Source organism: Caloenas nicobarica, chromosome 5, assembly GCF_036013445.1.
Source record: "Caloenas nicobarica isolate bCalNic1 chromosome 5, bCalNic1.hap1, whole genome shotgun sequence".
Classification (NCBI taxonomy): domain Eukaryota; kingdom Metazoa; phylum Chordata; class Aves; order Columbiformes; family Columbidae; genus Caloenas; species Caloenas nicobarica.
The window spans coordinates 54,810,364-54,833,873 of record NC_088249.1 but is presented as its reverse complement, the minus strand read 5'-3'; the positions used below and the strand labels follow the sequence as shown (position 1 = coordinate 54,833,873).

General features: G+C 38.8%; 1 protein-coding gene across 11 annotated transcripts in view; it reads right to left on the bottom strand.

Moving 5' to 3' along the window:
* Positions 1 to 23,510, bottom strand: part of SOX6 (SRY-box transcription factor 6) — a 377,869-nt gene that overhangs the window by 97,140 nt on the left and 257,219 nt on the right. For 9 of the 11 annotated variants that reach the window (XM_065635311.1, XM_065635316.1, XM_065635314.1 and 6 more), the window contains one exon: positions 7,662 to 7,785. In XM_065635311.1, coding sequence (XP_065491383.1) covers positions 7,662 to 7,785 — 124 coding nt within the window. The remainder of the gene's footprint in view (positions 1 to 7,661; positions 7,786 to 23,510) is intronic. The other 2 variants (XM_065635319.1, XM_065635321.1) reach the window with 1 other exon arrangement.

The window sequence follows — 23,510 nt, the reverse complement described above, 5'->3', positions numbered from 1 at the left end:
AGCAGAACGTGTTCAAACAGGTCTGCTCTAGGTACCGGTGTGTGCTGGCCTTTGATAACCAGGACCGAGAAGAATGCTGGAAGAAAAAAATCTGTCATGTTTTGGAAACTGATCTCTTCAATCTCCTTGCTGCACTGATTGTCTATTTACATTTGGCTGCTGTTGTTTATATATAAATCGGTGTTTACAAGCCATGGAAAAGTATGCCAGACTTCTGTTTCACTTGTCAGGTTGAGCAACATTTCCAAATGACTAAAAGCAGTGAGCAACCGTACAGTGCTATTCTACATAGAAGTAATGTAAATGTTTCTTTTTATCTTGGATGAAGTGATGAAGCTTAGTGGACTTCATTTATAGGATGCACGGACTTACTTTCCAGATCAAGGTTTTGTAAGCTGTGAGGGAAGAAGGATGTCTGGCTCTTGTGAGACGCGGGGGAAGGGGAAGGTGTTGCTCCTAAAACACAATTATAAGACACAAGCTGACTCTCCTAATCTGACTTACGAAGTTTTTGGTTTGATGATGGTTTCCACATTTTGGGATTGTGATTTAAAATCTGTCTCTTCATGCATAGATCTCAAACTGTCACTTGCACTCTCTCCATGTGTACTCACAGAATAACAGGAACAGAGTTGGAAGAGGTATAAGAGATGACAAATTCCAGGGCCTTACCCTTCCTGGCATAATGAACAGACCGAGGAAAGTGTACCTTTCCTCAGGGTGTTGTTGGGATACAGCAAGGACACAGATGCCCACTCCTGCAGTATTCCCACACAGGGCATGCATTTTGTTTGGCAGAGGCATCAAAACTGAGGAAGATATTAGTAGAGGTAACTGGCTAAGGCGATACTATGGAGCATGTCCCCTGTCTGATGACACTACCTCAGTTCTGCCTTTGTTCTGAGCAGGGTTTGCCACAACACCAGCTTATTGCCATCCTCACGTCAGAGCAAAATCTGTTGTTCCGACAATTGTCTCGCTGCGGGTAAAGAACTTCATTTCAAATCCCAGCTGAAAATATTCAGCTGCCTACTACCACTTCCAGCTCTTACCTCAACATTTGTGAGTAAAGCGCATACGGATTACTACAACAGATCCTGAGGTTACGGATTCCTTGTTCCAACTGGTAAAACCCAACAGGGAATACATGACAGACTTTAACTCAGTCCTGGGGAATTTCCATTAGAACAAGGCTCACACAGCACCTCTGCCATGCAAAGATACACGGCCAACTCAGTACACAGTTGATTTCATGTACGCTTTCTGTTGTCACCTGCCAAGAGGAACCGCAGCCCACCGAAAATAGAGTACTGTGCTATGTAAAATTTAAACCACCTTACAGCTTTAAGAAAAACTTCTGAAAGGCCTGTTCCAAATGGAAACTGCAATGATGATTATCAGTGAAATCCAGCACATCTAAGATGATGTTAGTTATGTGGCTTAGCTGGATGAGTTTAATTAGTTTGATGACAAATATCTCACAGTACTGGAATGTTCTGAGGTCCAGCTGAGTGACAACAAGCCCCACAGTTTTGTTTGTTGTCCTTTACCTAATTTTATTTTTAAATATTTCAAAGCAGTTACTGCTGATTTGCCCCAATGCAAGTAGGAACAGAACCAGGCCAAAATGTTGGCTCCATTTCTCACTATTTTTGCCACCAGCCTAGGAAGACAGTCTACATTTTCACGTTTCATTGTATTGCCAGCAGAGTAAAATCTCCTGTAAATCACTTTTGTGTATAAAACAGAATGATCTAGGTAGGCAGACAGGAGTTGTTTCTTAGCCATTCTAATAATGGTCTTTATATACTTTATGTATGAAATATGAAGAAATGCTTTGAAAATACACTACAGCATTTCACTCTGCGATCCTTTGACATAGAGGTTTACAATCTCCATACCTTGATGTCTCTATTTTCAATAATCTTTTTCAGAGATACTTTCCACATCTGGTAAAGAACTGACATAATACAAAATATTTGCAGAAGACTATCAAGCAAAAGTGATCATTCATTTTCAAGCCACATGGACCGCCATTATGCAGCCAGCAGGGAGAGCGGCCCTTCCACTCTCTGCTCAGGGCAAACCGTAGCTCTGTTTGAGCTCTGCTAAAAGAATGCTCCAGCTCCTGCTCCAGCTCCTGCTCTCTAGAGCGTTACTCTAGAGAATCACAGAATCAGTTAGGTTGGAAAGACCTTTAAGATCATCAAGTCCAACCGTTGCCAATTCCATCACTAAACCATGTCTCTAAGCACCACATCTACGTGTCTTTTAAACACCTCCAAGGATGGTGAGTCAATCACTTCCCTGGGTAGCCTGTTCCAATGTTTGACAACCCTTTCTGTGAAGAAGTTTTTCCCAATATCCAAACTAAAACTCCCCTGGTGCAAGTTGTGGCCATTACCTTTTGTCCTGTCACTTGTTATTTGGGAAGAGACTGACACCCACCTTGCTACAACCTCCTTTCAGGTATTTAGAGAGAGTGATAAGGTCTCCCCTCGGCCTCCTTTTTTCCAGGCTAAACATCCCCAGTTCCCTCAACCGCTCTTCATAATACTTGTGCTCCAGACCCTTCAGCAACTTTGTTGCCCTTCTCTGAACTCTCTCCAGCACCTCAGAGTCTTTCTTGTAGTGAGGGACCCAAAACTGAACACATGTGCGGCCACTTCCTTAGTCCTGCTGGCCACACTATTGCTGATACAAGCCAGGATGCTGTTGGCCTTTTTGGCCACCTGGGCACACTACTGGTTCATGTTCAGCCGGCTGTCAACCAACACCCCCAGATCCCTCTCTGCCAGGCAGCTTTCCAGCCACTCTTCCCCGAGCCTGTAGCGTTGCCTGGGGTCATTGTGACCCAAGTGCAGGACCCGGCACTTGGCCTTGTTGAACCTCATACAACTGGCCTCTGCCCATCGATCCAGCAGATCCAGATCCCTCTGTAGAGCCTTCCTACCATCAAGCAAATCAACACTCCTGCCCAGCTTAGTGTCATCTGCAAACTTACTGATGGTACACTCGATCCCCTCATCCAGATCACTGACAAAGATATTAAACAGAACCGGCCCCAGTACTGAGCCCTAGGGAACACCACTTATGACTGGCCACCAACTGGATTTGATGCCATTCACCACAACTCTTTGGGCCCAGCCATCCAGACAGTTATTTGCCCAGAGAAAAGTACACCCATCCAAGCCGTAAGCAGCCAGTTTCTCCAGGAGAATACTGTGGGAAACAGTGTCAAATTATTTACTAAAGTCTATGTAGACAACATCTACAGCCTTTCCCTCATCCATTAAGCACGTGACCTTATCACAGAAGTAGATCAGGGCAAGCAGGACTTGCATTTCATAAACTCATGGTGACTGGGTCTGATCATCACCTGGTTCTCCTGCACATACCATGTGATAGCACTGCTCCATAACCTTCACCATCATTGAGGTCAGACTGACAGGTCTGTAGTTCCCTGGATCCTCCTTCTGGCCCTTCTTGTAGATGGGCATCACATTTGCCAACCTCCAGTCAACTGGGACCTCCTCAGTTTGCCTGGACTGCTGATAAATGATGGAAAGTGGCTTGGTGAGCACCTCCGCCAGCTCCCTCTGTACCTTTGGGTGAATCCCATCTGGCAGACTTGTGGGTGTCTAAGTGGTATAGCTGGTTGCTAACGATTTCCCCTTGAATTATGGGGGCTTCATTCTGCTCCCTGTCTCTGTCTTCCAGCTCAGGGGGCTGTGTACCCAGAGAACAACTGGTCTTACTGTTAAAAACTGAAGCAAAGAAGACATTTAGCACTTCAGCCTTTCCCTCATTCTTTGCCACAGTTTCCTCCCCGCATCCAATGAAGGATGGAGATTCTCCTTAGCTCTCCTTTTGTTGCTAATGTATTTATAGAAATATTTTTATTGTCTTTCAAGGCAGTAGCCCGTTTATCTTTAGTCCATCATCATCTTGCTTTCCCATTCCCTCTTAGGCTCAAAACTTGAAGGTTGTAATACTTTGACCACTGAAAATTGGAGGCGGGAACTGGCTTCTCCTTATCCCCCTCACTATCTTCTCCTTAACCCAGGGCACTAATGAGGACACACTAATCATATTCAAGGATACTCTAGCTCACTAACTTTTCCACTCTTCCTGGATGCATGTGGTTGGTTTAGTGAAGGGAAATTTGCACTGGGGGAGGAGGTATAATGGTACTTACGTTACCCACCAGTTCCAAGTAGTAAGTATAGTGGTCACAGTCAGAAAGCCAGTGCAGTTTCTTTGCTGTACTTGGAATGCAAAATAATTATATTAACTGTGTAGCATCTCTGGGCAAGTATTAGCTTCGTAGCAGCTGCCACTCTCAGCTTCCCACTGGAATAAATGGCAAGCCCCACAACCAGGTACTCTATGAGGCTCGTCAAGTGCCTGCAGGTCAATAGTCACAACAGTAATTTGAGATGCACAGCGCCCTAAAGTTTTAATTAATCCAGTATACACTATAAATACTGAAATATGTATAAAAAATTAATTAGGTGGTCTATGCAGCTCTGATTTCTCAATTAGTACTTACCATGCCGGAAAATTATATTACATGACTTTGAGATACATAAGGAAGCATGGGACTTTGGGGATTTTTTTTTTTTCTAATGTAATTATTACTTGTCATTGGCACTTGCTAACTTTGGCCTGTTTCACCTCCTAGAGTTCCAAAATATGGGGGGAGGGCTACAGCCACCTCATGCCAGGTCTTGCCAGGCAGTAGGAAACTCTGTCCTGTCAGGCTTTAATGCAAACCATAGCTGTATATCAGCAATTCCTCAGCTTCTCTATTCATAATGACTTTTGAGCTCAGTTCAGGGGCAACTAAGGTATGTGCTGGAAGGGCCTCAGAACCTAAAAAACCTTCTTCGTTTCTAGAGGTCCTTCCATTGTGGGCATGACCTCATCTATTTTGTTACAGGAATACCACTTACTTCAAGGCATAGAGTTTAAGTGCAGATTTGCAACAGTACTTGGTAACTGCCATCTTGGCATTGAAATTGGTTCCCACCTAGTCCATGAAGATGTATCTGCATGGATATGTGCACATAACCATACCCCAGCTTATGCACCAAGGCAGGACTTCTCATCTTGGCTGCACTGTCACACTAACACTGATAGGGCGCTTCCAAGTCAGAGCTGGCTTATATCTAGCCCATTTTGTGGGCAAAACAAATGAAGTGGCTGTGTGAACACAGTATTTGACATTCCCTAAATGCCACAATCGGTTTCAAAAGTACTCAGTTCCCACAGCTCCTATTATTGAAACCCCTCTCACTGTATTTTCTGAATGTCAAGGAAAACTGGCAGTGTCAAAACTCAATCTTGCCTACATCAAACTAGAGTAAAATGAAATAGAAACAGGCAACCAAAAAGAAAATGTTAAGTTTCTGAAGGGTTAATCCATCTCCCTTCTTTCCTCAGAAGTATAAGCGAGTCTAAACTGACAGTTCTGGAAGTGAAAGTTTCATTTCTCACAAAAGTAGAAGACTACAGGTAGTAGCAGTCAAGTTCATAAATATTCCTCCAAAATGACTTTGAAGAACCCTCTCTGTGAAAGAGTGTAGCTTAATCTCCAGTTTCATTAATTCCTTAACTACTGTGCCAAGAGTGCCAAAACCAGGAATTAATCAATACCAAGTGTAGTTATGGCGGTTTTCGTATCATGATGTCTCTCCAACAGAAACTACTAACCTGCTCACCTAAATTTGCCACACGTTATAGAATTTAATAAATATATTAAAATATAAATATTCTCATTTCTTGCAAGCCACTGGGTATAATCAGGTAATTTTAAATCCTGGTCTTTACTAGCATCAGCTTCTGCCTGTATTTCATTCTTTTAACATTTGTTCTAGATCTCTTTTTCTGCATTCTAGCAAGTGAAAAAAAATGCCCTAGAGCTGTATCACTTTCTGCTATGAGGTCAATAGGATCACAAGGAAAGCAGTATAAGCTTGATAAAGTGTTAGGACAGGTACTGTAAGGAATACTTTAGAGTAAGTGCAGAAATCTGTTCTTGTGCAGGAAATCATGCTGATACTCTTTTTCCTGAGTCATTATTGTACCAAGTAGCCTACAGAGCCAAAATCAACACTACATGATTTGACATATCACCTTTCAGGGGAAAGCACAACCAACAGGTTAATCATTAAAAGTCACTATTCAGAAAGCTTCTCAGATTAAAATGGAAAAAGCAAGAAAACTAAAGTACATGTTTTCTCTTGTCTGTGAGAAGAAAGGTACTAGCCGGGATGTTGTAGACAATTTCCACAACTCGCAACTCTTATGTCTTTGGAGAGAAAATATTCACTTTGGCCCCTGACTGTTGTGAGGTGGTGATGTGTGTGAATAACCAGCATCCAGTTCCATCCAGAGCCAGCTGCCTTGCAGAGCTTCATTAACTGATTCCTGCATACAGTGCGCCAGTTTGTCAAACTGGCAAAGAACTTTGGGATTTCTAAACCTGAAAATAAGATAATTACGGCACAAAGATTCTGCGTTTAAAGAGGAATGTCTCTAGACTACAGAGACAGAAGGGAGTGGGACAAACGGAAATGCTTGCTGAAATCCTGCTTGGCCTCACTTTGCCTGATATTAAGTAAACTTGCTAGAAAAGATTTTAGATTCAACCTGGCTTTTAATTAGTATGCTGTTTACATCATCTATTATGAGGCTTTAGTTTGGATTTGACCCTGTTCCTGCTGCAGTCAATAGTCAAAACACCACTAACATCAGTGGGAGCAGGATCAATGCTTTACTTTGTACATTTCATATTTAATGTCAAAAAAAGAAACTGGTATGTTTTGTAGTTATTAGGTTAATATGCTAAAGGCAGCTTGACAGGGAATACTATTAATGAGCAAAATAAGGTTACTGCTTCTGGACTGAGGTCACTTACAAAGAATGTACGAATGAAAATAAGGTTGACTTTATTTACTTAACTATCTTCCTACATTGAATTCCTTTGGCAATGTGTCTTTAAACATTTAAAGCCCTGTTTACAAGGAAGCTCTGAAAGTAGCTTCAAACCATTATATCCCTAATTGAATTCCCCAGGAGTCCTGTAAACTTGGAGGAAAAAAGAAAGAAATCATAACATTTGCTAAATCATCTCAAAACATATTTCACTGCAAGGTTATGTGACCTGTTACAAGTCTGAATGATGACTGGGATTGAACTACTGAAACCTTTTACTATTCAGATTGAAATCAAACAAAAAGTTGTCCATTTGAAGCCTGCTAATTAAATTATACTTCCTCTGAATTTATCACTAATTAAGAGTAAGAATTTTGGCACAAGAGACAAGTACACTGAAGATAACAGAATCAATTAAAGACACGTAGCTCTCATATAATGACGCAGGGCAGACCAGATGCAAATTAGTAGGCACGTGGGCCAGTATATTTAGAGTAAATGATTTTGTGAGAAATAAAGGTAAAAAAATCATGATGTTCAATAACCAATATTCCATCCACCTCCTTCAAACCACAATTTGTTTTTCAAGTGGAGTCGCAAAACTCCACATTATTTCCTACCAGCTACGCCTGTTGTGTAACATCATCCATGAGACAGATCACACAAGAAGCTACAGTTAATATCTGAAAATGTGAAATAGCTTCACATCCATGTCAGCTTACCTGGCTTGTAAGTTATTCCTGGGGGGAAGAGGAATCCCTGCTGGGCTGCAGCAGCCGCTGCCAGTGTCCGCTGGTCGTGTGGAAAAATTGGGATCATGAGCGGAGGCATGTGACCCTGAACCTGCTAAACAGAAGAGAGTCTCTGATCAGAAATAGCACAAATTTGTCTTGACAGGTATTTCTCCAGTACTGATAGTGTTCTTGTGTTCACAGAGTCCCACAGAACCTTCACCTTAATGTAATCCCTGCCAATTTCACATTATCACATCAAAGCCCTCACTAACATTGTTTTCCCTCAGTGTCAAAGGTGTAACAGTCTCAGTGAACTGCACGTTTTCCTACTTTTTCCTGGTTCTCTATTATTTTTTTTAATTAACATTCCCTGCCCTGGCACAAGGTAAATAGCTACAAAATCTTTCTAATATATCATAGGTTCTTTAAAAGGAAGTGTAGTATTTGTTTCTGTTAATTTTTCACAAGCTTTCTCATCTTTGGTCACATACGGCAGAGTGAAGAGCAGATCAGAAGTAACCTGACACTGCAGTAGCTACTTCGATGTTCAGATTTTAGTATCCTTAGGGTAATTTTAATTCTGAGATCTTATAACATTGTATTGTTCACACATATACCAACAACTCAGGTATATTATTTCAAAATCTAACCACAGTATTAAATAGCCTTCCAGTCAACACCCCAGCTCTTAAGATTTAAGGCTCCAACATCTTGGCTCCCAATTACACTAACATCCTTTGCCATACACACCTTACTACAACATATAAATTGCTTGTCTGTCTAAGCAGTTTTATAGCTTTATGCACTGTCATGTAGCTTGGTAATTATGGAGCTGTATTCAGAGACCATTTCGGAATAAAACCTAGTATATCAAATTTAATTTGACCTTAATAAATGTATCAAAAAGCACAAACACGCAAAAGCAAAATATTCTTCACTTTATACCAGCATTTGTATTGAACATATAGAAAACAGTAGATGGGACAGAATCGGGTCTGTTAAATCCACATGATAATTTCCTAGTTCCTCAATTTATGCTACATGTGTTTCAGAGACAGTGGCTAGGACCACAAAGAGCTTTTATCCATCGTTCCCTAACCCCAGAAGTACCCAAGGGTTTCACTATGATTTTTCTGATTAGTAGTTAAGCAAACATATAATGGTTTATACATCAAAGCTAGTAAATGTAGGAAGAAATTGGTTTTTTAAGTAGAAAAAAAAAAATCCCCTCATCCTACCATAAATCTGTGGCATTAAATACTATTAAAAAGTTGAAGTACACTTCAAGTATTTTTTTTTTCATTTAATTCCTAAAAAACTTTTTTGGTCAAATCCCATATGTTGACCTATGACATTGTTTAAATAGTGCCAAATTTTCTTGTCATATCCCCATTACTTTCACAATCATTGATGCAGTGCAGAAATGCTACTGTGTGTGTCTATGAGGGTTAATTTACCAACAACTCTTCTCTTGGGAAAGCCCTAAGATGTAGGTTAATAAAGGTCAAGCAAAAAATAAACACTTTACAGTATTTTTTTGAATCTATTTCTCAGGAAAATCAACTTATAATAAAAAGGTCTTTGTGCAATTACTGCTATGGCACTGGGGCGTGAAAGAAACTAGCTTTGAGCAGCTATTTCTCTCATTTTAGCTGAGGTAAGCCTGGCTGTGCATTTTAAGATACAAGTTAAGTTGATCCCCATGTGCCCAGCACTGGCATTTACCTCTGATGAAATGGTGCTAGTTTTGCTGTGTAGTGTGCCTTTACACTGGCTCTACAGGAGTACAGCAAATGAAAACCACAGGCTTTGTCTGATAGAAACAACTATAGGATATATTGGAAGGAATTCACCACAACACAACTAACAGTCATTTTCAGTAGTTTCCAACTACAGTCTCATCAAATGGACCCAGAGTTTTAGAAATATTCCTTTTGATCACCGCACACAGAAAGTATTTCCATGGGGTTGCAAAGTACAAGACACCAACACAATCTCACAAGATGCAAAAGAGATCACAGCAAGTAGTGTGGCTAGAATGGTGGCATATACATAGCAATACTTTGCACGGTAGTGTCAAAAACCCCAAATTTGAAACGTATAATAACCAAATCCTACAACGATTATTTCCCACTGCAATCCTGTAGAGTTGCATCCACGCCACTATACACAATTTTATTTTTTTATTTTTTTTAACCTTCAAATAAAAGCAATTCTGTAAGTGTGGAGAACTACCATTGCATGTTCTGGCTATCTGCAATTCTTCCGTGGAATACTATTCTGAATGCTGGATCAGGTCCTCAGCCTATATAAATCAACATAACTTTGACTAAAGGTGGCTTACATTTAGAGTGTGAGTTTATACTTTAGAGAGTTATACAGACTGAAAAAAGCCCATACTGAATGCCAGCCATTCTCTCCCATGGGTATTCCCTCCGGAACATATTAAATACTATTCCTAGGCAAATGTTGGTTTCACCCAGCATTATTATATACATGGGCGTCAATTTTCAGCATAGGTCAACTGAAAAGCACAACTAAGCATTGAAAAGGAAGAGAATGTACAAATATCACTGATCACTGAATTATTAAAGATGTAAAATGAATGCCAAAAAAACACTAGGCATCTTAATTTTTGACTTTTTTTTTTTCCCTGAGAGGTTTTTTTTATTATTATTCTTTTGATTTTACTGAGGGGGGGGAAATTGGGAGGAGGGGTTGATTGCTGTACTTCATAAAATCAGCTACATGCCCAGAAATTTTAATTGCTGAGATGTTCCTCAGCTCTTTCTGAACACCAAGACTGTAGCAGATGCCCGAGAAACACTCCGACTCTGTCTCTTTCCATTCGTAAAAACAGCGTATTGTCGGATTGGCGCTTCTCCCTTTTGTCTCCTCTGTGCTAAGTTGTTGATGATGCCATTTTTTGCCATCTGCCCCAGAGCTTCATTAAAGATACATGAATGGACTAACTGGGCTGCTATCTTGTGAGGAACAGGTGCTATTGTTTGTCCCCAAAGACTTGCACTAAAGATCTCACTCCGAATACTTGAGAAAGAGCATCTGCAGCAGTCAGTCAGAGAGTAACTTGGCAGAGTCCGTACCACGGGCTAATATGCAAACAGTGACACTCACGGGGACTCATTTTCTCTTTCATGAAGTGCTTTTGGGTTTTGTGTTGGTGTGGGGTTTTTGTCGGGTTTGTTTTGTTTTGGTGTTTGTTTCTTGTTTGTTTGATTGGTTGGTTTGTGGGGGTTTTTGTGATGGGTAGTAAATGTTTAGTTTTGAACAATTCTGCCAGTCTAAATCTTTAACTGAACTGTACAAACCCTGGAGGAAATCTCAGTATATTCTTTCCAAAATTCGTTCCTGCAATCTCAAGTAAAATCGTCACTTATATAAAGCTAACTCATAATATTAACCTCTGTTTCTATACAACAAGCTCAGGTTTAACTGTGTTAAACATGAGAAGCCACCAAGATTAAGAAACTCTTAAAAGGCAGTGTACCATTCCTTTAATATCCCAGCACAATTCTGACAGCCCTTGGGAACTGATTACAGCACTTCCTCGCCTGAGATCTAAGTCAGGAAGCAACTTTAGAGCAAATCAGTCCTGATTAGTTCAAGAAGCAACTTCCAATTTGATTCTCCCTGAAATAATAAAAGCTGGTGGCCTGTTTGATAAACTGGGCAAATCTGCAGTTCTTTGTCCCACGGTCACGTGAATACTGATCTCAGAAGCTGGCCGGACAATCCTCCTTGTTAAAAAGCCATTGATGGTTAATGTTGTGCATGGAAAATAGAAGCCAAAGTGATATGTCATACAAAAATAATGCCTTGAATGAAAATGATCTGCCTCTTTTGGATAAGGAACACAGCACATTTAGTGAGACTAAGGAACAGGAAGGGTTCTGTGTTTAAAAACCAAAGCTGCCTATACAACAACTAACATTGCAGCCAGAGAAGCAAAGGCATTCAGAGAAAAGGACGGCAGCAGTGCAAACAAAATAAAGGTAGCTCACACTTTTCTCCTTAGCTGCAAGGATCACAGCTTTCAAGAGAACAAGTAAATCCCACCCTATATAGTGGTGGCTGAATTCCTTGCAAACTTTTCAAGATCAAACTTGACAAGTTGCCTCTCTGTTGCATGGTTTACTTCAGTAAAGGGGAGAATTAAGTGCCATCTTTTTGAGAGGTAGTAAGCACAATCTTCATAATATTTTACCCCTTCCTTAAAGCTTTTTTTTAATTATAACCAGCGGTAGTATTAAACAGTATGATAAGCTAAATATGCTCTAATTGTGTAGAATAATCCAACATCACTATTTCAAACTATTGCCCCCCAACACTTCTTCCACAAATAAAATCTCCGGACCTGGTTTTCAACTTGCAAAAATTTCGAGATTTGTATTGTATCTAACAGAATACTCCAATGGATGTTAGCTGAGAAACCAATCTGAATTTACTGAACTGGCTTTTCTTAAGTATAGAATGCACAGTACCTGCACAGTACCTTTTGTCCTTGGGCCGTTGTAGCATCTGTGAGAAGTTAATTCATTCACAGGCAGGTTTAAACTTTTCATAGTTTAAACTTGAATTTCTACCTAAGATTTTTTTAATATCTTGAATAATTGGATAGCCAAACTACAACTTTAACCTGTCTTTGCAGCCCTTCAGCTTTTAATTTTCATAGTAAAAATGTGTTGGAAATTTTCTGCTCTCTCATTTAAAAACAAAAATGTAATAGAAGAGCTTCCCAGGCAATGGAAGTGTATCAGGTAAGAATGTGCATTTCCAGAATGCTCAAAATACATACTTATATGACAGAACATAATGACTATAATAGGAAGGTTACCTTTTAGGTAGATTCATTTTTAAAATCTTAATGAGACTGAAAGCAGTGTTTGTACCTCCAGTACTACTTGTGCAAGTTACATTTTTACCTCATCTGCATTTTAAATAGTCTGTATACAATACATAGCATTATTATTTTTATACAACCATTGGAATTGTTTTCAATGACTAGTGCTGGATTTTGTTGTACGTTGTAAAAGAAGAAATATAAGAAATTTTGTTAATTTTAATCTTATTTCGATGAGGTCATTTGGGTGACTCTGCAGGAAAGCAAATACCATGTTGCATGAAGAAGTAGGGACTTCTATGAAAACTCATCTATATGAAAGTCAGTGTGATTACTTAAATGCTCAAGAGCAGCTAAGTGCTAAGATTTTTTGAGGATTGGGGCCAAAACTCTTCCTCAACTCTGCCAATATTGTAATGAACTCGTGCTATGACTGAGCCTTTTTCTGGTCCTGAAAATGACCTATTTAGCAAAACTGCAGAAGAATTATATTGAAAAAAATTAAAAAGTCTCTTTGGTTATAATGGAATAGTCTGGCTGTTTGATTTGTGCTGTTCTGATGAAAGAAAGCAACTGTAAGTCTGGGTTAACTGACCAGTTTGGTTATAAAGGACGTGGCCACTCCGCATGAGAGTGGTGGTTGAGCCTTTCGTCCTGAGCATAGAAATGTAACTGGTGCACTCTCAAGTCTTTGATTTAATGCACCATCAATGCCCAATATTCTCTAACGTAAAGATAATACATGAGAGTGGACCCAAGCACTTAAGTGAGAAATGCCCTCTAGCACAAGTAGTCTGAGGGAAGCAACTGTGACCACGCGAGGGGGAAGAACAGCTGAAGAAAGGTGGGCTCAACCAGACCAAAAGCGACCACACAGGTGGTGCATCATAGCTAAAACACTGAGAAATCGCACTGACATAGCCTCCACAATGAAAATTATTCAGAGACTACTTTCTGCTCCTGATAGCAATATAGAATCACTGGAGGTATATCTATATAGGGAGGTATATTATGTTCTAATTTATCTGCCATCTAATTATCTACAGTCTAATTGAAAAATATTTCCTCTCAGTGAAAGTACATGAGCCACAAAGAAAATGTCTGCCAATGAGATCCCAGGGGAAGTGTTGGCAAATAAACTGTAAAAAAGATACCATAGACTCGCAAAGTGAGAACATTTCATATGGGAAATACTATGAAAAATATGTAGCCCACTACTGAATTTGTAAACGGATTGTAACTGTTGTTTTCTTTCTTTTCCCCTATCATTTTTTCCCTGTGTCCAATGGTTCAGCGTGATTTGGAGATTTAAGTTTACTGCAGTGGCCACAACATTAATGTGAAAATTGCAGCCATGATCACAGAGCGAAATAGAGCATCCTTATTTTTTATTATTTCTTCTTCTCTACTTTGAAACTTTAAATGAACTAAACTTAAATTTAATCTACTTGGGAAATAAATAAGAGAGCAACAGAAAAATACTACCAACCACACTGGAAACAGAATAGTTTTAAACACTAGCTCTCACTTCGTTTCTATTACCTTCTATTACCTTCTTATTGTGTTGCTCTGTTTTTATCTAGGTCCTTGACTACCTGGAAACACAGAATTCAACTAAAGATGATCTCATGAATTTAAGAGTATGATAAATAGTAATTAAATCTATTTAAATTGTCTGTATTTTAAGAAACTCTCACTAGGAGGGATGGAGAACATATCTGCTATAGAGAAATAAATAAAACATGTTATGCAAAAGTGAATTTATATTTCATTTGGAATTAGAGATCTACCACCTTTTCAATCCATACAAATGCATAATCTTGTCAATTAAATATTATTGTTAAGGTCTAGTAGTATGTTAAAATCACTTTAAAGTGCAACTAAGGAAAATTCATGTGTGTTTATTACTCCTTAAGGGTCTATTAGTGGGTATTTTATTTAGATTTGTGTTGTAAAATCTGCATAAACTCAGCATATTGTTATCCCCATGTGTGCATTTGTTTGGTTAAAGCATAACAGCAAATCTCTATTTCTGCAACTTCTGGAAAAGCCAAGAGAACTAAAACAGTCCTAATTTTAATCAGATACAAACAGTTATCTCTACAGAAGTGAAGAGTTGACTATTATGCAAATTGTCACAGTTAGTGGTCACCAAGCCATCACAGAAGACTGAGCAAGTCAATTATTTCAGATATTTCCAAAGACTAGTGAAGATGTATGTTTCTCATTTGCACCTTGTCTTATTCATGCCAAAATAAGAAAAATATTGCAGCCTAATGATACTTGTTGATATTTTATATATGGAAGCTCCACTACTTGAGCTCAAATCTAAATTATTTCAGAAAATCCTTCTTAGCTTGTTTTTATGGTGATGTCAAAATTGGCAACATTTTTGGAGTACATAGAAATTTCTTGTGGATAGAAAAATTTAGAGTAAGAGATGCTTTAAAATTTGCATTTCATATTGGTGCTTTCAAGTAGAGTTCCCCCCACCGCCAACCTTTCAAGACAGTTCTTTTTTTTGAATAGTAGCCATCATTATTTATTAACATGAATGTAATTCCCTCAACAGAAGGGCTTGCAATGTACAGTATCAAAAAAATCACCTAATACCACAACACTCGTGATTACTAAAGGAAGGATTGTCTTTAACTTTAAAGAATAGCTTGAGCTAAAGTGAGAACAAAACCAGAAACATCTTTCAATAACTCTGATCAAAACTCCTTCTGACTTATAGAGGTAAAAGAGGTTACAACAAAAGAAGAGGTTGGGGGTTTTCTATTATGTTAAACAAATACAGAACATATCTGAAACCCAGGGATCACTGATGCTAACAGAAGCTCTGCCATTTACTTCGCTATGGTAAGAACTTCTTCCTGATCAGCACATCGTTTTTAAAGCTTTCTGTGTTTTCACTGATGTTCCAAGATTTGTAACTTTATTGTATTGTAACTATATAAGCACTTGAAGCTTTTGAATACTTTACAGTTATGAAGTCAAGCTGAAAGACCCATTCAGAGGATAGTATTAACATTTCCAGTTGACACAGGAGAACTCTCAAAGAATCCTTGATTTCTTTTCCAGTCACAGAAGTGACAATGCGTAGTGGATATAAATCAATTCCATTGTAATCTATTTGTAACAGTCACACCTTACCGCACAACTGAATAAAGAGTTACCCAAAGTGCAAAGCTATGGCTAATGAGGGACATGCTCTGTTGAAAAATCAGAATGAGGCAGCTTTTGAGCAGGTACCCATCAGCACTAAACAGTTTAGTCCTCCAAGACCTGTATAATGGCAGGATACAGGGGTGAAGGTGAGTCTCAGGTGCGAAAAGAAGACCCCTCTCCCATTCCACCCAGTCCTGTTGCTGATTTCTTCCTCTATTTATTCCTCTGTGAATTCGTTCTCCTTTATTATAGATACAAGTGTTGATTTTTTTTCCTCAAACCTAAATAGATAATATTAAAGAGACTAGGTCAAATGAGGTATGCACACCTAGTGAGAACATTCTTGCTTCTGTATATTTTTGAAATTATTTAATGCAGAATAGTAACCTCGATAAGTTCCAGAAATCACAGAATGTTTATGGAGTGTCTAGATTGGAACACAAAGGGTTATCAAAGGCAATTATGTCAAGAACTAGTTAAATGCAGAAAACTGCAGTGTCTAGAGATCAAAGTCAAATCAGAATACTGACTGAACGCAAAAATTAATTTGTTCCATCTCTTCCTAGGATTCCTCAGATTTTGACACAATCTGACCATCTTCAGTCAGAAAAGGCTCCAAGAAACTGGTGTGTTTGCACAGTGTGACTGAGGTGATTGCCACCACTAGGTATACAGTAATTATTGCAGATTTGGGAGTAAGCAACAGAGAATTTCTAAACTTCCAGCGACGTACACACAGCCTGCTTCCTTCCTGTGCCAACTGTGTCTGGCTCAAATCAGTTATATTGGCTCCTCAACTTTCTACAGCATTTATGATTCATCTACAAAAACATTTTGAAAGAACAAAATCATTAAAAAGGTAAAATCAGTCAGAAAACCAGGCAACTCGTATTTAAAATCAGCATTAGGTATTTCCTATCCAGTTTGGGGTGTAAAATTCAAGCAATAGCTATACTTCAGACATAAAGCCACACTGCTGTGCCGCCTTTCCTGCAGAGGATCCTGATATTCAAGAGGCAATGCCAATCTTCCCATTTTCTGGCTTTCCCCGATTTGTCAGAGCTCCAGTGTTATTTAAAGCCTGCTTTCAGCTTCCGAATAGATCCTTGTCATGAATCCTATGATCACATTCACGTTAAAGTGATGCTGCTTTCGGAGTTGGGATATTTTCTTCGGTTGCTCATGACAATCAGTGGGAATCAATAGCACAAAGCCGTGCTGCGATCCCCTTTCCCTCTGCCTGCCGAACCTGCAGCGAAGGGCTGGCTCCCCTGCAACCAAACCCTGCTGGAGCTGGTGTGATGAAATGCACTGGCAAATCTACATAGAATTACAGGGCAATAACAATGGCCCTTTGTCCAGCTGTGGCTGCTCCCCCTTCTGCAGCCAGGCCTTATCTGCTCAGGAAATGCCTGCTTTAACTGACAGGTAGGAGATTAAATCTACAGCTGCCGAAACACAATCTCCGCTCTGTTAGATAGGCTTGCATTGAAAAGCACTACAAACACATAATTTGTTTATGTTGTACCAGCAATCTTTGACAAAGCAGACTGTCTAGCTGAGACAAATGTGGTTAAACCCATTTATTGTATTATTTCTGCTACACAGAACAAGCTCTTAAAACGTAGAAACTAGACAAGGCACAAAGCTGTAGCTGTCTAAAGAAATCAAGAATAGATGACTTCTTGTTACACTAGCCCCCTTTACACAGCATAGCATGTTCCCTCCTGGAAAACATCCACTGCGATTTCTTTCTTTTCTTTTTCTCTCTCCCCTCCCCGCTACCCAGTCCCTCATATTTTTTTTAAGTGGGCTGTTCAATGATGTTTATGTTTCCAGGTTTTAAAGTTTCTTTTGTTTCCTCCAGCATCAATAGATATAAAATAACGAAGTCAGTCAAAGGATGCCTTCAGATTTAAGAAATGAGTGAATATTTTTGGGAGACCACTTCTCAAAGAATGAATAATTTTCCAGACACACTGTCTGGTCTTCCTGACTTAATGCACGCTCAAATAGAAGTTTTGCCTGACTAATGAATGCTGGACTGACACCCCCCCCACCCCTTCTCTCTCTGTTTTTTAATCATCAATCACATATTTCTCAAAACATTACTTCATTTTTGTTACACCTTCTGCCTTATTTTAAAATAATATTGCTGGCTGTTTATTTCAAATGAAAGGCACGGGGAACTGATGAATTAAGTGTTTATAAATCTGAGTTTTCAGATTGAAAACAACCTTTTCATAATGCAAAGGCTTTATAAGAAAAACCTGTCTTTTAGCTCTAGTTTCTTCCGGCCATATATTACGCCTAGTAAACTCTCCTACAATAACTAAACGAGTACTATATGCTGAATATAAGAAGGGCAATGTTCATCTCTGAGGAGAGCCTCAAAAACGACACTCACTTCAGTGGAGCAGGACACACTCCTGAGAACAGAGCGTGGCCCACATCAGTCTCTGCTTTCTACATTTCAGGCACTTTTTTCTGGCTGATCTGCATATGCAACTCCAATTAATGTTACTGGGAGTTGTGTGCACACACAGATGTGCTTAGCGACCAGCATATTAAAACATCCCTTCATTCGGATGAAATTTTATAAATGAGTTTTCCCAGTGTTATTACTATAGATGTTCAATAAGGAAGAACTTGTAAATCACAGAATTGTTGCTCTAATGGTTAACCATAATTAAAAGGAAATAGGAAGAGCAGTCAACATCTTAATGCTTTACCATTCACGTTATTTCTATAACCCTCTCGCCTGTCCTGAGGCATTCTCTTACATGCCCTTTTGCAGCACGCTCGTTTCCATATTATTTTATTTAACGTTAATCACAGCATTCATCTCTGGATTTGAGAGGAAGCTGTATGGAGCTACCATATGAACTGCCACTCAGAACATTCAGTTTGGCATAAAATTAAAAAAGTATGCAATAAACTGGCTGAATCCATAGGGAATCCCTCAAACAGCATGGATAATGAGGGGAATCCATAACAGACATAAACAAACCCAGAAAGATGTCTGGGGCCAACATCATTATGTAAGATATATGCCCAAGATGTATGGGCATACGTTTGAATGTTCAACTTCAAACTCAGCCTGTATTAGATTGATTGAAACTCAGCATGAGGTTCAGTTAATAAACAAACCTTGCCTTTGGAAAATATTTGGGGCTGAAACCATGGATTATAGCTAGGCACCTACTACGTGCGCCACTAAGATGCCTTCCTACCTTAAAGCTTTGTTAAAGCAGGATGGTAAAGAAAACTACAAATCCATACTATCAGAGGAGCAGATACAATTTTCAGCTTAAGTGGCACAACTCTAAAGACAGTTGTTATCCACAGACTGTATTTCAGTTTATGCACCAGGGGCATATGAATAGAATTCACATTAAAAATTACAGACCAGTTTGAATCTTTGGGCTTTGATTCACACTTCCCATGTTTTTTAAACATGTTACCCATATTCTCATAAAGGATACAACAATAATGCTAGCAAATCTTTTTGGTAATTATTAATTTCACTGTAGAATAGCTTTTTTGCTATGCTTGGCTTGTTAAAAAAATGCATTTTGCTCACCTCAGGGTACACCATTAGCCTGCATATTTGCTCTTTTCCTTTTTTTCCAGGTTTTGTTTAAAAATTCTTCTTAAACCTGTATATTAATCACTGCTCAGAGGGTGAAAGAATTTGCAGGAGCAGCTGAAGTTCTACTTTTTTCTTCCAAAGTAGGAACTAGTTAGTGCTGACACTTTTTACATACGTTGGAAGAGGAACAAAAGAGAAATAGAGAAAGGAAAAAAAAATAGAATTAATAGTACAGACGAGGTCCGACTTGGTGGTACAACCAGATTCTAATGCATCCGTCTAAAATAACATCTTGCAAAACTGTGAGCCGCAATGACTTGCCCTAGTGACAGCCAGATCCAGACAGTAAGCTACCCTTGTCATAATTTTGGTCATCTGGTCAGGTAATAAGGGAACAGCAGAAGGAACTCTGAAAAAACATCTATCCAAATAGACTTCGAAAAGCAGAGAAGATAAAAAGCTTCTTTCAATCACTCTGTTCTAGGTCTTACATCTGTGTTTACCTGTAAGCCACTGTGCTCCATTCTGAAGATCTGCTTTACGGTCCAACTATATAGGAAACAACTGCACAGTATTTCAGTATATGTATTTGTGGCTCCTTAGTTCTTCTGCACTATGTCCCCAGGTGGACAACGTTTAAGCACATTGAAGATGCCTTTGTGGAGATTTGTTTACTCACTAGCAGGAGATTACCCTTTAAAAGCATGCCCTATGGAAGTTAGAGCATAGTACAGGTCATTATAAAGTCACACATCTTAAAAAGCAGAAACTTTCCTATTAGACATTTTCTTAAAGTGAAAGCGAAAGTCTTTTTCTCTCTCTATATATAAATACATAAGGGTATAGATATGCTGATATATTTTATATTATAAATACAAAAGCCTATACATATACTATATACAGATCTGTGTATATATATGTAGAATGCATATTCATATTCACATTCACATATACATATTTTTAGAAAAAATTCTAAGTATACAAATATACACACAGTATATAGGTATATATGTGTAGAATATGTTTTCTAAATCTCTCACTTGGGATTTCAGTGCTCTCAGACCCAGCCGGCTATGTGAATTGCTTGCTGCACTCCTGCACAGTCACCATTTGAATTACTTTCTTGGACACATAAAATCTGTGTTTCTTAAACACTTACTCTGGGAAGACCACCTCTATCTCTGTAAAGATGTACTTCAAGCATGACACATTTAAGAGGTTTGCTGCTGAGCGAAAAAGTCAGCAAGCCAGCTGGGCTAATCACACTGGTAGACAACTTGAGTAACAAAAAAAAGTAATTTGGAAATCACTCCATCATTCACATCTATTATTGTGGGATTTCTTTCTGTCTCTTCTATTTATGAAATAATTTTTTTCTCCTTCACTTAATCTTTTCACTCATCACTTTCAGTCTCCCTGCAAAACTCCTAGCATTCACTCTCACTTCATCTTTTGGGAGAGCATTTTTTGTGTATAGAAGGTAGCTATCCAGTAGTAAATTATCTTTTCTAGACCACCGATACCAAGAGAGTCATGCCCAAAAGCTGCCAATAAACTTCCATCATGAGGAAGTGAAGCACATTTAGTTTTCTTGGCTTCACGAAAGTCATTGTCACAAATATGAGAAAAGCTTAGACATAAAAGTAGCATCGTGTCAAGGAAATGAGGACACCCACAAACATCTATTTTTTAAGATAGACGCATGCAGCAGAAGCAAGTCAAAATTATGCTTTTCTAAAGCCCTCCTGGTGCACTCAAGAATCTTCAGAGTAAACAATGCTTCTCTCCAAACTCTCTGTTTTGTTAGCATGTGCTTGTCTACACTGTCTTTTCACGTAAATAAGAGTTTTCAGGATGTAATTTTCCATTTCAGTTTAGATGCATTTTTCAAAACAAGTTTTAGGTGGGGTTTTTTTGTTGTTGTTTTTGGGGGGTTGGTTGGTTTGTTTGGTGGTGGTCTGTTTGGATTTGGTTTGTTGTTGTGGGGCTCGGGGAGTTTTATTTGTTTGTTTAGGGTTTTTTGTTTAGGTGGTGGTTGTTGTTTGCTTTTTGTGTTTTATTTTGTTTTGTTTTTCAATGTGAAAGTCAGTCTAACTCAAAAACTGCAACAAAAGGAAATACAAGAAAGTAAGACACTAATATTGGGCTTCTGACATACGAAAGTGAATGGGTTAAACAGGATTAAAGAGAGATGTACAGACCAACTAATCTGTACATTTATTCTGGACCACATTGGTATTGTATTTTTAAGGAAAATGAAGGAGAGAGGTGTGGTATTGTATTTTAAGGAAAACAGAGGAAGAGATTTTGCTTACTGTTAGGTCAGTGATGTGCCTAAATGATTTAATGTCTAGACCCTGAAGTCCATGCTTTTCTAAATAAATTGGATATCTATGTGATGTTATTACTATTTAACTGCTTTATTTTGTGGCTGAATAGAGTAATACCCACTGCATTTCCAACAGTACGTGCATCCCCGATACCCCTGTCCTAGAGCTGGCTGGTGCTGGTGGCACCGCACTATTTGCAGCTCTGTTACAAACAGAGTGTACATCTAAGTCATCTCAGCATGCTTATTGTATTTTTTCAGCATATGTCAACCTGATCTTGATTCTCTCTCCTGGAAGTCTGGACCGTGTTCAAATCACTCATTCGTTTTCCATACTCACTGACTGGCTTTTGCTGTTACCAGTCGCTGCTATAACCTCTGTGCTATGCATAATAAAAATCTTTCCCATCTGAGTTGTCTGCCATGGTTACTGGAAATCTGCTGTATGTAGCATTCCCAGGAGCAGGAAAGGAAGGTACCTTTATTGCAATTGGATAAATATCGCCTTTTCTTTAAAAGGAATATCTACCCTCACTGAAACCACATCTAACAGTGACTGCTAAGCTACCCTCATCTCTCTAATCGAATTTATGTTAATTTGCATTTTACTCTTTCTAGTGTGGACATAATAACTGAAGTATATGTTCCTCTTCACTTTTCATGCCCTGCATCAAGGAAAAGAAACCAGCTCCCTAACATTTCCCAGAATATATAGATAGGATAAAAAATACCTGATCACTGCCTACTTATGATGCTTTTTAACTGAGTTTGCATGTTAATTTATTGCATGCTTTGTTTGTAAATGTGCTTCTGAAATAAATGAAGCATTTACAAATATGATTAATCTACAGATTCAGATGCATGCAATAAAGAAACAAATTACTGAGTGCCCTCATCCTTTTACACAGAAGCTAAAATACAACTTTCAAACATGTAAGACTGCCTCACTTTATTTTTTCTTTAACTAATGTTGTTTTGAATTGAAGTTTTCAGCAATCAGATTTTCTCTGAGTTCCTGATTCCAGTTTCATTTATACCCATGTAACTTGGAAGCAACTGCAGCATATGTTGTAAACCAACACCAGTGTAAACACTGTGTAGATGAGGTCAAAATAAGGCTGTTATTGTATGATTTTTAAAGTGCTCATGTAGATTAATATTCTCACCCTTTAACAGATTTAGGCACATCAGCATGCATACAGTAATGCAACAAGTTGAAAATTCAAAGTACGTTTACTAGTGTATTTTATGCCACTCACATTTTCAGTCAGACCACCCAGAGCAAAGAAAAGAAAAAGCCACAACAAAAAAAGCCCTCGCATTGTTTGCAATAATATGGAAGGAAATTGAGTGTATATTCTCTTCTTCCTGTATTTTCCAGCTAGATTAAGCTGTTGTCTTCACAATTGCCTCCCAGCTGCTGTGACTTGTGAAAACAACAGACCCTGCTCTGTTGTCTGCAGAAAGCCTGGATTGTTATGAGTAACTTTATTGCAGGCACATGAGTGTGTTAAGACTTTAAAACACGCTCAAATGTCATGTGCACACCCAGTGACGGGCAAGAATAATTATGAAAAAACAAGAAATCTATGTCTACGAAACAGTGTCAGACAAAATGGGCCATTCATTGTGTTCCTTTGGGAATGCTTGGACTCTCCAGCCAGAAAACAAAAAAGGCACTTTTTTCCTGCTGTAGGCTGAATACTTAGCTTTGCCATCTGAGCCCTAAGAAAACATGGGCCCCCTCTCTAACTACTGGCTGGCCCGCACACAGCAAAAAGTATTAATGCTCCCCTTTTTTCCAGCAGTTCCCTCTGTGTAGGCTGTGGCCAATGTAAAGTCAATGCAAAGACAAAACAGTTTGCCTAACGTTAGTAAAAAAAA